At 34.6% G+C, this 15,130-nt stretch overlaps 1 protein-coding gene across 6 annotated transcripts in view; it reads left to right on the forward strand.

Moving 5' to 3' along the window:
* ARID4B (AT-rich interaction domain 4B) overlaps window positions 1-15,130 on the forward strand; it is a 149,744-nt gene that overhangs the window by 89,497 nt on the left and 45,117 nt on the right. For all 6 annotated transcript variants that reach the window (XR_013377529.1, XM_077894429.1, XM_077894425.1 and 3 more), the window contains exons 9-16: window positions 1,911-1,990; window positions 4,001-4,077; window positions 5,087-5,241; window positions 8,125-8,197; window positions 10,751-10,845; window positions 11,703-11,800; window positions 13,080-13,323; window positions 13,646-13,821. Coding sequence is in view for 5 of the 6 variants with exons in the window: in XM_077894429.1 (XP_077750555.1) it covers window positions 1,911-1,990; window positions 4,001-4,077; window positions 5,087-5,241; window positions 8,125-8,197; window positions 10,751-10,845; window positions 11,703-11,800; window positions 13,080-13,323; window positions 13,646-13,821 (998 nt within the window). In the remaining variant the exon portion in view is untranslated. The remainder of the gene's footprint in view (window positions 1-1,910; window positions 1,991-4,000; window positions 4,078-5,086; window positions 5,242-8,124; window positions 8,198-10,750; window positions 10,846-11,702; window positions 11,801-13,079; window positions 13,324-13,645; window positions 13,822-15,130) is intronic.

A 15,130-nucleotide genomic window follows, 5' to 3' on the forward strand; every position in this document is an offset into this window, starting at 1 on the left:
ATGCTAATAACTGACTTCAGGACTTTTTTGAAATGACAGGGAAGTTTCCCTGGATGTTAATAACATAAAAGACTTTCATCAATGAATTCATTCAGAAGGCCGTCAGCATTTAAAGAATGCCTAGTGAAATGCAGTTGCAGTTATGGAAAATGTTAACTAACTTCTTAAAGACTGAATTTAAAAAAAAAAAAAAGACTGAATTAGACTTTAACCTATTTCTAGCCTCTTCCTGACCTGTGGTGAGAGCACATGCCTTTTTTTTTTTTTAAGTCTATTTATCAGCATCTTTATTTTTTTTTTAACTTTTATTTATTTATGATAGTCACACACAGAGAGAGAGAGGCAGAGACACAGGCAGAGGGAGAAGCAGGCTCCATGCACCGGGAGCCCGATGTGGGATTCGATCCAGGGTCTCCAGGATTGCGCCCTGTGCCAAAGGCAGGCGCTAAACCGCTGCGCCACCCAGGGATCCCGAGAGCACATGCCTGTAGGTCCCATTGTGTCATTCACTTTTCAGAGCTAATGAGCACATCCTTAAAGCAAACCTGTTACATACTTACTTAGCTCATTTTTCATGTAAGCATATAACTATATTGTTAACTTGTTCTTAGTATACACAGTGGGCTGTCTTGGAATTAAAATACTGAAAATTTATAGGCATCTTTATCAGCCTTTGGGAAGGCCTGCTTAACTTCACTTTAAAAAGTAGCTGAGGCAACTCCAGTTACATAAGTCCTCTCTTGGTAGTGATCAATCATATATAGCCTCCAGACAGGTGTCTTCTTTAAGATGTTTACTTTTTTTTTTTTAAGATTTTTTTTTCTCTTAAAGATTTGAGAGTGAGTGAAAGCAAGAGAGATCACAGAAGAAGAGGGAGAAACAGACTTGCTGCTGAGCATGGAGCCTGATAAGGGGTTCAATCCCAGGACCCTGGGATCATGACCTGAGCCAAAGGCGATGCTTAACTGACTGAGCCACCGAGGCACCCCTACAATGATTACTTTTTTTTTTTTTTTTTTTAAGATTTTATTTATTTCTTCATGAGAGACACAGAGAGGCAGAGACACAGGCAGAGGGAGAAGCAGGCTCCATGTAGGGAGCCTGATGTAGGACTTGATCCCGGGACTCCAGGATCATATCCTGAGCTGAAGTCAGATCTTAACCGCTGAGCCACCCAGGTGTCCCAGTGTTTACTTTTTAGAGTGGGTAGTATTATGAAGAAAATTTTGTGCTTACATATATATTTAAATATAAATAATACGTAGAACCTCATCTTTTTTAAGATCGAGCTACTCTGATGTTGGTTCTGATACTGGCTCCCATTTTGGTTCCTGCTATTCTCCTAGCCATACTGCATACCCTCTATTAAGGCTTGGGCTTTACCTCTGTTTCCACCCCAGCCTCCCAATTTCATATAGGCTTTCTATTTCTGACTAGAACTTGGTCCACAGCATCAGCCTAGGCATGGCCCCGCTTCTGTTTTCATTTTTTTTTATTAAGATTTTATTTATTCATGAAAGACACACAGAGGCAGAGACACAGGCAGAGGGAGAAGCAGGCTCCATGCAGGGAGCCCGATGTGGGACTTGATCTCGGGTCTCCAGGATCACGCCCTGGGCCAAAGGCAGGCGCCAAACTGCTGAGCCACCCAGGGATTCCCCCCGCTTCTGTTTTCAACACAAGCCTGTGCCAAAATCAGTGTGGGGAATTCAGAGAGCTGGAAAGATAGAGGATGTAAATTTAAAATTACTTGTGTGTATTCCCACATGTGTTTACCTGTTTACCCTGCAAACTAAAATTATTTCTTTAAGCTGAAACTTTTTTGGAAGGATTTAAGTAGTTGATATATACGTAACTATCTGTAAATATGCTTTTTTTTTAGTTATAATAGTTTTACGCTTTTTTTAAAGGTGGTTTGTCCTGATTGTAGTGATGAAATTGCTGTGAAAAAAGACAATATTCTTGTACGATCTTTCAAAGATGGCAAATTGTAAGTATAATTTGCTAGGGATGAAAAACATGTTATTTTTCCAAGTTAGTATGGTAAATGATAAATTAGTTATTTCTAATGACTTATGCTTTTATTTTTCACTATACAAAATGTTTCAAAGTATAATAATTTTTCACATGATCATTTAAATGGGGTTATAGTGTGTTTTCCTTGTTCATTTTTTTTTCTAAATTCCCAGAGTTTCTAGACTCCCATCATTATCCTAACTTTTCAATATTTGCCTGCATAGTAGCTGGTGATTTGTTGAGGTGAATTTAGGTGTATCTACCATATCTAATACTTGTTTTCTATGTTTATTGTTCTGGAATATTTAATTGGGCTCTGATATGTTTAGTTTTGTCTCATGGTTATACTGATACCTATTGTATAACATTCGACTTCTCCAGTAGTCTGAGGGTTAAAATGGGTTACTATAAATGTATATTAAGTATTTAAGTGATTTTTCATATAGAACTTTTTTGGAACTGAGTTATGAATTGCTGTGGTTGTTTTTTTTTTCAAGAATTGTGCAATTTAGAAAAGTCATATATTTTATACTTTACTCTGTATACTTTAAAAAGATCATTACATTTTAAGATTGGTTTTGGGGTTTTCGGGTTCTGAAAAGTAATTTTTAAAAGCAATCTGTGAAATCTACTTTAATAAAACTGAGGTAATCAGAAATTTGAACAGTGAAATTGAATACTGATCAATGATATTAAATTACTAATTTTTAAAGGTTTGGTAATGATATTGGTTATGATTTTTAGAAAGAGTTTTAAAGCTTCATAATGAAGTATATCATAATATCTAGGATTTGCTTCAAAATAATCCATGAGGTGTGAGAGAAAGTAGGTAGGGATATGGTGACTATGAGTTCATGATTATTGTAGTTGGGTGATGGATATGTGGTGGTTCATTTAATGAACTATATCATAATATCTAGGATTTGCTTCAAAATAATCCATGAGGTGTGGGAGAAAGTAGGTAGGGATATAAATGAAATGGTGACTATGAGTTCATGATTATTGTAGTTGGGTGATGGATATGTGGTGGTTCATTGCCCTAGTCTATCTCCTATTATGTGTATTAGAAATTTTTAAAATAAAAAGTTAAAACATAGATTGTCTTAAAAATGTACTTGGAATTGTTTTCAGGCTTTTGTAGATTGATTGATATAAGCCAAATGCAGAAGAGCTGAATGATGCAGAACAATGATTCATTATTGTAAAATAGGACTATATATATATATATATATATATATATATATATTGCATATATTATATACAATAATATATATATGACATACACTGTCAACATGTTTTGACAGTTGTGAGGTATATATATATCACATACACTATCTTAACATGTTTTGACAATAGTGTATATACACTATCAACATGTTTTGACAGTTGTATGTATACATATACATATATACATATATACATATATATATGTATATATGTGTGTGTGTATATATATGGTTGGGGAGTTCCATGAAAGACCTTAAATTATATATTAGAAGTTGTTTGCAAGGCTAGAATCCAGTTTAAAAACAATTATTAAAAGAACATTTATGTTATAAACAAGGACATTTTCTTCTAATCTTAAATTTAGTAGTTTCTTGTGATTATCTTAAAACAATGGCAAATTCTTACTATTTGACTTTTTTTTTATTGGATTGATCCTGCTATCCAAATATTTTCATTTATTATTCTTTTGGATTGCAGAATTGATATTTTCATTTTTTGCATTTAGCCAGGGACTCTGACATTTGAGAATACCTTGTTTGTAAAAAAAACATCACTCAAGGTGGAGTCATTCTTAGATGATTACATATTTTAACATCCTGCCTAGCATTTTATTTGGGAATTGCAACACTGTGTAGTCACCTTCAATGTAAATGTTTCCATATTTTCAAATCATTCTATGGTGTGTAATTGGACTATTAATCTCTGTTGTGTTTTGTGGCTTTTTTTTCCCCTTTAAAATAAAAAAAAAATAATGTAGTACTTCAGTGCCCAGAAAGGATGTCCATGAAATTACTAGTGACACTACACCAAAGCCTGATGCTATATTAAAACAAGGTAAGGATAATCTTGAAATAATTTATGGTTAATTTAAAACTGCTGAAGTGTTTATGAAGATCAAACTTTCTTTTGCTCTTTAAAAAATACGTTTTTTAAAGTTCTGTCTTTGACATTCTGTTTGGTTCTGTGAAATTACACTTTTGTAAACCTGTGTGTCTTTTGCTATTTTAAGGTTTCTTTTCAGGGGCAGCAATCTTAAGAGGGAAAGAACTAGATCATCACCAATTACTATAGCCTTGCTTTTGCCTACTAAATAGAATACTAGTTCTGAGGATGGTAGAACCAGGAATCAGAAGTAATTTTGATTTGGCATTAACAATAGTTATATTTTACTGAGGAATATACCATAATTGATTTCTTACCTGGTTTTTGGCATTGTAGACAACTTTATTTTCTTATTGCCCAAGCTCATCAATTCTAATAGTGTGCTATATAGACTGGTTAAAAATCACTAAGAATTTATTGCTTAGAGTTTATTTCCATGTATAGTAAAACGAAAATACCTGTGTCTTGCTAATTTTAGTTTAAGCTAATCATTAATATAATTTTAATTCAGTTTTTAGTAGGAATGAAGATAACGTATTTATAGTATATTTTCAGCTATTGTAAGTTCATTACATTGGCTCTGTGCTTGGTATATAATGCTGTTTAATAGCAATTTGTTGGATAAAAGATCAGAAATTTGCCTGTCCTAAAGTTGTTTTGCTAGGCAGGTTTAATTTCTGGTTAAAAGAAGAAAACTACTCTTTTCTTTTGTATTTGTTTGAACCTAAGTCACTTTCCTATTGTAGCAGTTTGTCATCTATAAATTGGGTACCTGATGCTTAGGACTGCTAGGTTTTAAATGAGTTGCTACAGTGTACAGTACCTGGTACACAGCAAACACATGGTAAATCTCAGTGATATTAGTACAGCAGTTTTAAATTTTTTTATCTTGTTTAATGTTACTAGATAAATCAGTTGTCTTAATTTCTCCAGTTCACATAGTTAATGGTCCTCTCTTCAGCCTTTGATCAGGCCCTTGAATTTCACAAAAGTAGAACTATTCCTGCTAACTGGAAGACTGAACTGAAGGAAGATAGCTCTAGCAGCGAGGCAGAGGAAGAAGAGGAGGAGGAAGATGATGAAAAAGAAAAGGAGGATAATAGCAGTGAAGAAGAGGTAAGGACAAATAGTTGATATCTTTTAAAATTCAGGCTAACAGTTGGGCTTCCTCTGTGAGTTAGAATCTAGCCCAAAGTCATCAATCACTTCAGTATTTTTAGTGTTAGAAATATTTCATAATAAAAATGTGCTTGTGTTGTTCATCATAACCATGTAGTTTTCTTGCTTACCTAAAATAGAAATATGGTCTTGTGAAATTAAAAATATTAAGTATAGTTATTTCAGCAACCTCAAAAATGTTTCTTAATCTTGCTGTGCTTTTGGTTTACCAGATAATAAGGGAAATACCCACCTAACAGAACAAAACACTGCTTTCATATACTTTCGGTCATCATGTGACCAGCCATCACCCCCTACAGTGTTTTCATCTGCACATTTTATTGAAATACCTATAGAAGTATAAAATATATTTTCCATCTAGTAGTATTAAAAGAATGATCAGCAAAAAAGGAGTATAAAAGATCTTAGATTCAGAGAATCTTTAATTATATATAACACAAATGGGTGGGTAGTTCTAATCAGATCATAAATAAAACATCTATGAATTCATGTGGCTCAAGGAGATAAAATTTTAGATTTTACTGTATCTGGTACTTTAGGTCTAGCATTGATAAGTACTAACAAAAGGTGTCCATGATACTACTAGTGACATTGCACCATTGTACTCTTTATGGTTTGTTGAATGACTTCCTAAAAGTTATTGATGAATGGTGCAAATGATGAAGGCTGTATATTTGACCATCAAGTGAATTGGATTGAATGATTTCAGGAAACTAAATAAGTTAATGTCAATATGTAATATTTTAGGTAAGTTATTGAATTCTGCCTTTTAACTGTAATAAGCAACTATTGATGAAATAGGATTGTTTTAGAATTTGTGTTTTATGACAGTGATCTATGATGACAGTGTGTAGTGTAGAAGTTTCTTAGCTTCAGCCTTTCCCACTGCTGTTTAAAATTCAAAAATGAACAAGCAATCCTTTGCTTAAAACCTCCCCAATAGCTTATCACCCTCAAAGTCAAGCTTCACTTAAAGAACCTTCTTTACAGTCTGGCCCCACCTTTTTATCCTTTCTCTTGGTATACCCTGCCACTTTGAACTTGATACTGTAGCAATATTACATTACATACCTTGTTTCTGCTCAACCTGTACACATACCAGTACCTCTGCCTACAGTGCCCTTCCTTTTCTCCCCCGCTTAACCTGGCAAACTCCTGTTCAATTTTCAAAACCCTACTAACATGTCACCTCTGAAAAAGGGAAACCTGTGAAGCATCACCTACCTCACCTGAAGAAACTCAGTCACTCCACTTGCTAGGCTAACCTAATACTGTTCCTTGTGCATGTTTTTGTAATTTATGCACACAACACACACACACATTCTTGTCAGTTTTCTACCCTGTCAGCTCTGTAAGGGTAAAGGACCCTGTGTTATTTGACAGATTGTCTGTCCTAATGTGTAACATGTAAATAAATGATGATCAATAAATATTAGTTACTAAAATTTTTGTTGCTTAGATTTGTGTTTTATAAAGCAAATCTGATTTCCAGTTTAAACATTTTCTTAAGTTAAATACAAATTTCACTGAAATATTTTGTGACAGGAATACGAATACATTTGGAAGTTCATGAAAGTCAAATATATAATATCTAGAAAGTAGGTTTCCTTAGATTTGTATCTAACCCAGCTTCTGTGGACCATGTTTAAATTGACCATGTTTAAATTAAGTGCAGATTTTTTTGGTAAACAAATTAATAATTGTAATTTATTTTTCTCTGCTCAGCCAGCAGATCTAAACGTTTATCAACATGAATTTTGCTTTTGGTTTTTAACTTGCTTTCCTTTGCTCTGCTAGATTTTAAAATAAAGGGGCAAAGAATGTCAAAAGAATGGCATTAGACACATGATTTTAAAAATTAAAATGATAGATTTATTTAGACTATCAGTTGAAAAGTATGCTCTTAAGTTTTACTATCAAGGATACATTTGTTTCAGCCAGAGTAACTGTTAAGGCCTAGGTGTAAATTTTAATCACTTTCTCTGCAGTTACTCCTAATCATGTTCTCTAATGGCAGGCTCCATTGCTTATTTTTCTTTTATTTGACTCAGCACCTAGCATAGTGCCTACACTTACTGGTGCTCATTAAGTGGTTTGTTGAATGGATGATAGTCACTGAATTGATGAGTTCCTCCATCTCACCAACTACCCTGCTCCTTGCAGGTCGCTTCAGGACCAGCTCCCTACTGCCACAGCCCCTGGCCACAGCAGCAAGAAGCTAGTCCCTCCCTTGTAATTGATAAATCGGGGAACTATTTTATTACTTGAAGATTTCCCTAAGTCTGAATCTTCAGGTATTGTAGATCAAGTTTGTTCCCCACTTTACTGATTTTTATAAGCTTGAAGTGCTATACAGTGGGGCTGTATATAATGAAGGATACTTGTAGTTACAGCTAATGGGACCCACACTTGTATAATTCTGGAGGAGCAATAAGAAAGTCCGTTTTGATGTTAAACCCTGACCCAATATACTATAAGTAAGAGTAGGTCTTCTTGAGCCTGTGGCCCCGATTTAAAGAATAGATATCTGATATAGTAAAAAGCTCATGAATCATCTTGCTAGTCTCATTTTTTGTATGAGAATTTACATTTGGGTTTGCCACTACTGAGATACCTTTTAGGGCATATTCCTTTGGAAAGCATAAAAATGTCTAGACTTGCTTGATTTTGAAGATTAGTGTTGAGAAATAATTTTTACTTGGTAAAAAGCCTCTAAAATATTTTAGTGAATATTAGTCTCTACTGTTGGTAGGAAATCTTACATTACTAAAATGCTTCATTGAGGAAAATAATATTCTCTTCTTCTATGACTAAAATTAGGAAGAAATAGAACCATTTCCAGAAGAAAGGGAGAACTTTCTTCAGCAGTTATACAAATTTATGGAGGATAGAGGTGAGTTGTTTTTTTTTTTAAATTCATTATTAATGTTGTAATCTATCACATAGATAATGAATACTTTAAGAATTCTGTCAAGCTTCGTGTCACTAGTAATCATGGCTCTCTTATTGATTGCCAGAGTCACCAGCACCTACCATAGTGCCTGTCCTATAGTGAATGGAATGAGGGCTTTGACAGTATTTTGATGGATATTATGGCCATGGATCCATGTGGCCTGTATTCACTTCTGCCTATCTGGCTACCCATCCATGAGTCCCCAGAGAACTCTTAATACTAGGGAGTGGGAGCCGAATGGGAATCATATTACCAATTTATTTGCACCTACATAGGTGCTTCTAATAAAAAGCTTCCCTCTCCAGAATCACTGTTTGATAAACCTAGGGTGTGTGTGTATGTGTGTGTGTGTGTGTGTGTGTGTGTGTTTTGTGTATGTGTACATGTGAGTGAGACGGGGGGGGGGGGGGGGGGGGGGGAGATGGGCCATAAGCCTTCTTATGACCTAGCCACACAGAACTAAGCAGAGAATTAAACCATTCAAAGAAAGTTAGATGTAGAGAAAGCTGATAGACTCTCAAGTAAGCCTTGGCTTAGTTCTTTGAATCTGCCTAATGTTGTTAAAGAAATGCAAGAATTGAAGGAAAGAAGAATGGGTGCTAACCTTTAACTTACCCTAGTGACCTGGCACTATAGTACCTATGGCCCTGTTACTCTGTTGCTTATCTGCTATTCAGAGTATCATGTCTCCTTTCCTGGGAAGATACTAGAAAGAGAATAGGGAAAGGCAGAAAACTTTCTAGCTTGAGGGAGACAAAATGAATCTTACTTGGAAGTGTCACTACTCAGGGAATTCATTTTTTGGGGGGATGGCAATTAACATTTTTTAAATCCTCATTTGTATTGCTGGTAAGTAGAAGCTGGCTCTGTGTCTTTTGCTTTAGTAAGTGATAGTGGCTACTTATGTTAGTGGTAATGTAGGTATCTTTTTATTGTTTGATATGAAATGTCTTTGCTTTCTGTATTATTTCTTTGTGTGAAAAGAGGTTTGGCCTAAGAAGGTGGTTTAGGTGGGTGGGTGGATTTCTTAGGCTTTTATATAAGATAAATAAAGACATAAAGAAAATAAATAGGGGATCCCTGGGTGGCTCAGCGGTTTTGCACCTGCCTTAGGCCCAGGGCGTGGTCCTGGAGTCCTGGGATCGAGTCCCACATCAGGCTCCCTGCATGGAGCCTGCTTCTCCCTCTGCCTGTGGCTCTCTGCCTGTGGCGCTCTCACGCGCGTGCTCTCTCTCTGGTGTCTCTCATGAATAAATAAATAAAAATCTTAAAAAAAAAAAAAAAAAGAAAAAAGAAAATAAATAAAAGCTGATATTAGAAAAAGTGGTAAAATATGACTATGTCAGTCATAGGTTGTTTTGAAAAAGCTACAGGTATATCTCCATTCCATTATTTCCTCTACCACTTTCTAACAGTTTGGTAGTTTTAGTGTCCTTTCCTTGCATGTTCCACATTAGAAAGAAATAAAACTAGGGGAGCCTGGGTGGCTCAGTTGATTGAGTGTTGCACTCTTAGTTTTAACTCAGGTCATGATCTCATGGGTCATGAGATCAAGCCCCGTGTTAGGCTCCATGCTCAGCAGGGAGTGTGCTTGGAATTCTCTCTCTCTCTCTCTCTCTCTCTCTAACAAATAAACAAGTAAATATCTATAGAGAGAAACAAAACTATATAGCTTACCTTGGAATCATTGTTTAAACTAGTAGCAAATTAATAGCATACAAAGAAAGTATCATGAAAATAATTATTTGTGAAGCAGTTGCCTATCAATTATCTTAGCACTTTCTTCAGTTCTACCAAACTTTGTTTCCTTGATTTAAAAAAAATTTTGTTTTGGGATACCTGGGTGGCTCAGTCGGTTAAGCGTCTGTCTGCCTTTGTCTCAGGTCATGATCCCAGGGAACCCTCACATAGGGCTCCCTGCTCAGGAGGGAGTCTGCTGCTTCTTCCAGTCCCGTTGCTTGTGTTCTCTTTCTGTCAAATAAATAAAAATAAAATCTTAAAAAAAAGTTTTTTGTTGTTGGTATTTTGTTTATCAGCTGTTTATTCTTTTGCTCTTAAGGGAAATGAAAATGGAATGAAATAATATAAGGTTTCAGAAATCTGGTATGAGAAATGTATTTAAATGAAATGGGCTTGGGACGCCTGGGTGGCTCAGCGGTAAGCATCTGCCTTTAGCTCAGGGTGTGATCCTGGAGTCCTGGGATCGAGTCCCAGATCAGGCTCCCTGCATGGAGCCTGCTTCTCCCTCTGTCTATGTCTCTGCCTCTCTGTGTGTCTCTCATGAGTAAATAAATAAAATCTTAAAAAAAATAAAAAATAAAAAATAAATGGGCTTAAGTAGTAGACATCATGTTTTTGATTAACAAGGGACTTGTTTTCTTATATATACACACACTTTGCACCATATATATTTAATGGTGATATAGGAATCTTCTGTAATTTTAAATTAAAAATGTAGCATGATTATAATATATTTTGTATTTTCTTTTATAGGCACGCCTATTAACAAACGACCTGTACTTGGATATCGAAATTTGAATCTCTTTAAATTATTCAGACTTGTACACAAACTTGGAGGATTTGATAATGTAAGTATTACAGTTAGAAATGAAACATTTTTTGTACATGTTTTCTCATCTAAAAATTCCCTAAACTTGTACACTAATAAAAACTTCAGAAGGAAAAGAAAATGTAAAGCATAAGTTAGAAACATCTTCCTCAAACCAAATAAACTTATTGAAGATTTTTTTCAAATGAGCTTTCTGATTTACTGTGAAGTATGCCATACTTTCATAAACCACCTATGTTTGAGTATTGATAGAAGTTCTTCCTATGTTCCTTTTCCACTAAACTGTAAGGTCTTTAAGAGTTAATAGTCTTTATTATATCCTTAATCTCTTCCTTTGTATCTGAAACATACACACACATGCACACACATACATGTGCCTACACATATGTGTATATATGGAAACCTGCAGAAAAATCTTCATTGAACTGAAGAAATTATCTTAAGGCTGCCATGATGGTGGCCATGTATGGTGCCCATCCAGTTATGATTATTCTGGGGGGGAAATGTATTCTGTAGAACTGCTTTGATTTATTAAGCTTACAGGTTTTATGGGAGCTAATACATTACTTAAAGAATTTTATCTATCTCTTCATTACAAGTTTTGATTTAGAAACCTGAATATTTTCTTTTGTACTTGCTAGGGTTAATTTAAAAATCAAATGGCCTAATACTTCAACATTTATAATTTTGAGATTAAAAGTTACTGTAAAATATTGTAAACCAAATTTTTTATTTAGAATTTATTAAGCTAGTTAATTTTTTTTATTCCTTTGAGACCAGAACTAACATACATAAACATATATATGCTACATTAATCAAATTTTATTATAGGTCCACCTTTTAACTTGGGAGTTTTCATTTTACTTTGTCTGTTAGATTGAAAGTGGAGCTGTTTGGAAACAAGTCTACCAAGATCTTGGAATCCCTGTCTTAAATTCAGCTGCAGGATACAATGTTAAATGTGCTTATAAAAAGTAAGTTACTGTTCTTAATATACCTATATTCACTACTTTACCTAGAAAGCAGGTTAGAATTTATAAGTGAGGCTGATTATTTCTTCTAAGAAGAAATCAGAATTTACTCGACTAGTCACTTTATAATAGCATTTTCTACAGTATATTCTACGAATACTAGATCTATGTGATACTGTATAAAGAAAGTTTTTGTGGCCATGTAAATTTGGAAAGTACTGTGTAGAGCTTAAAATACCAAGGTGTGGGCAGCCTGGGTGGCTCAGCGGTTTAGCTCCACCTTCAGCTCAGGGCGTGATCCTGGAGACCCGGGATTGAGTCCCACGTCAGGCTCCCTGCATGGAGCCTGCTTCTCCCTCTGCCTGTGTCTCTGCCTCTCTCTCTCTCTTGGTCTCTCATGAATAAATAAATAAAATCTTTTTAAAAAAATGCCCTTAAAAAGTCAAGGGTTGAATCCTGGTTCTGCCAATTATTAGCTTTTATGTCCCTGGGACCATTTATTTATTCTCCTAAGCTTCTGTTTCCTTGTTTGTAAGGAAAAATAATACTTGCCTCATTGAATTAAATGAAATTTCACGTGAAAAAGACTAGTGCTTGGCGTGGAAGAAGTGCCTCATTGATGCTAATGCCTTTAATAACTACTATTGTTACAGTTACAATATTTAACATTCTGATTATCTTTTTACTTTTAGTGTAGTTTTTTTTTTTTTTTTTTTAAGATTTATTTATTTTGGAGAGAGCAAAAGGTGGAGGGAGAGGAAGAGAGAATCTTAAGACTCTGAGCTGAGCATGGAGCCCAACATGGGGCTTGGTCTCATGACCCTGAGATCAAGACCTGAGCTGAAAACAAGAGTCTGATGCTCAACGGACTGTACCACCAGGTGCCCCTAGCATAGTTTTGTTTTTGTTTTTTTATGATAGTCACATACAGAGAGAGAGAGAGAGGCAGAGACACAGGCAGAGGGAGAAGCAGGCTCCATGCACCGGGAGCCCGACGTGGGATTCGATCCTGGGTCTCCAGGATCGCGCCCTGGGCCAAAGGCAGGCGCCAAACCGCTGCGCCACCCAGGGATCCCCCTAGTATAGTTTTTTAAATGACTTTTTTTCTTTGAAAAATGTTTTGATTTGGATTAAAAAGATTGGGAAGAACTGAACTATAATAAATGAGAATATTAATGTGGCTCAGTATCTGAGAACTTAAATAAACACATTTTAAAAACCATGACTCTATAGCAGTATTTTGAAATGTTTTCCCAAATGTAATTTCTCTTCATGTTTCCAGATACTTATATGGTTTTGAGGAGTACTGTAGGTCGGCCAATATTGAATTCCAGATGGCATTGCCAGAGAAAGTTGTTAACAAGCCATGTAAGGAGTGTGAAAATGTAAAAGAAATAAAAGTTAAGGAAGAAAATGAACCAGAAATCAAAGAAATAAAGATTGAAGATGAGGAAAATATAATACCAAAAGAAGAAAAACCTACTGATGATGATATTGAAAGAAAGGAAAATATTAAGCCCTCTCTGGTAAATCAGATACTGTTAATAGTGCTATGCCTTCTTTGATACATTTTCTACATCATCTGTAAAGTTTTCATAGCTAATTTATCGTAAAATGTTATATTTTATTTTTTATGTATTTTCTTTATTAAGTGCTACTTTTTAATTTAAAATTAGCTGTTAGCTATTTTTGCTTAGTGTTTTAGAAATTACAGGAGTTTCATAAAATAACTACTACCTTTCTCAAAGTTAGTATTGGTTGTTACCTCCTTTTGGTAACAATTAGATCATGGAATTAGGTTGACATTTTATACTTTTTGTTGGTTTAGTTCCTCTGATCTTTTTCTAGGGAAGTAAAAAGAATGTATTAGAATCTATACCTACACAATCTGATCAGGAAAAAGAAGTTAACATGAAAAAAACAGAAGAAAATGAAAATCTGGAGGATAAAGATGAGGAGACAACTGGTATGGATGAATCCTTCAGCATAAAGGTAGAAGCTGAAGAAGAAAAAGCAAAATCTGGGTAAGAAATTTGTTTTTGGTTAAGATGCATTTTGGCTGAATGAATTCTTGTAATTTGCTCTTTGTGTGTGTATGTTTGAATCTAAATTTGACAAAATATAGGATTATCAGTGGTTTGCATTTATTTTGTAAGTACCATTTGCCTCCTTCAGAGACCCTGCTAATGCAAATTTGTAGCAAAAGGTTTGATCCATTCTTCTTGCTCTCATCATGGAAATTTATGAAATTTTGAGCTAGAAAAAAAGGACTTCTTACTACATTAAGCTCTGCTGAATAACCAGATAATAGAAATTTGGGAAGATGGCTTTCTGTAATGTTTTGTAGATGGTATGTTGGTTCTAGATTTTAAGAGGTGTATTAATTTCTTAAGCAAAAAGTAAAAATGGAAAAGTGCTAATAGTTTCAAAAGGCCAAGATTGTTATATTGTGTTTAATGTGACAGTAGCAATTGTTTTGGTTAGTTTGGAATGATGAACTTACTTATTTAGTAATGTAATTTATGCACTGCCACGGGATCCCTGGATTTTGTAGGTGAATTTTGGCATCTGGTCTTATTTCTGAGGTTTAGAAAACCTAAACATCTCCATTGTTAATGGTCCATTTAAATAAGTACAACCAAATGTTTTTGATCATTTTAGTATTTTTCTGAAATTTGGCCACAGCAAGTGGACAAGCAAAGGAAGGGAAGCAAAATATGCTTCCTGAATATAGTGAAAGATGTTTGTTTAGTGTACTTGGTTAAATATCTTTTTGTACAAATGTGTGTATCAGATACTCCTAACTGCTAATTGGAGATTATTTCAGCTATTAAGAAACTTAGTAAGTACTTAGCTATTTGCCTAAAATCTCTTGATCATTTTAGAGTCTTCTGAAATTTTGGCTGCAGCATGCAGATAAACATGGAAGGAAAAACCTGGGTGTAGATGAATATAGTATGTTTTCTCATTATACTTGGTTGTAGTTTTTTTGTGCACATGTGTTTTTGAAGTACTCCTCGCTGCTGCTACTGGAGACCATTTCAACTCTTAAGAAACTTAATAAGATTCAGCTTTTTGCCTAAAAATTTGATTTTAAGTCTGCATGTATTTCTGGAATATTTACTGTGTAGGAGGCACTGTGACAAGCCTATTTTTCTTTTTGTTACTAATTAAATTTTCAAGTTGGTGTTTCAGCTTATTTTATAGTATAAACTATATATTATAGGTTTTAAAAAGTTCTTCAACTATATATACTCTTTAATTTACTACATATATTTATAAATGTATCATACCACAAACTGAAATCTTCCTGGTGTGACTGCCCTAATTTGG

The sequence above is a fragment of the Canis aureus genome, chromosome 4 (genome assembly GCF_053574225.1).
Source record: "Canis aureus isolate CA01 chromosome 4, VMU_Caureus_v.1.0, whole genome shotgun sequence".
NCBI lineage: Eukaryota > Metazoa > Chordata > Mammalia > Carnivora > Canidae > Canis > Canis aureus.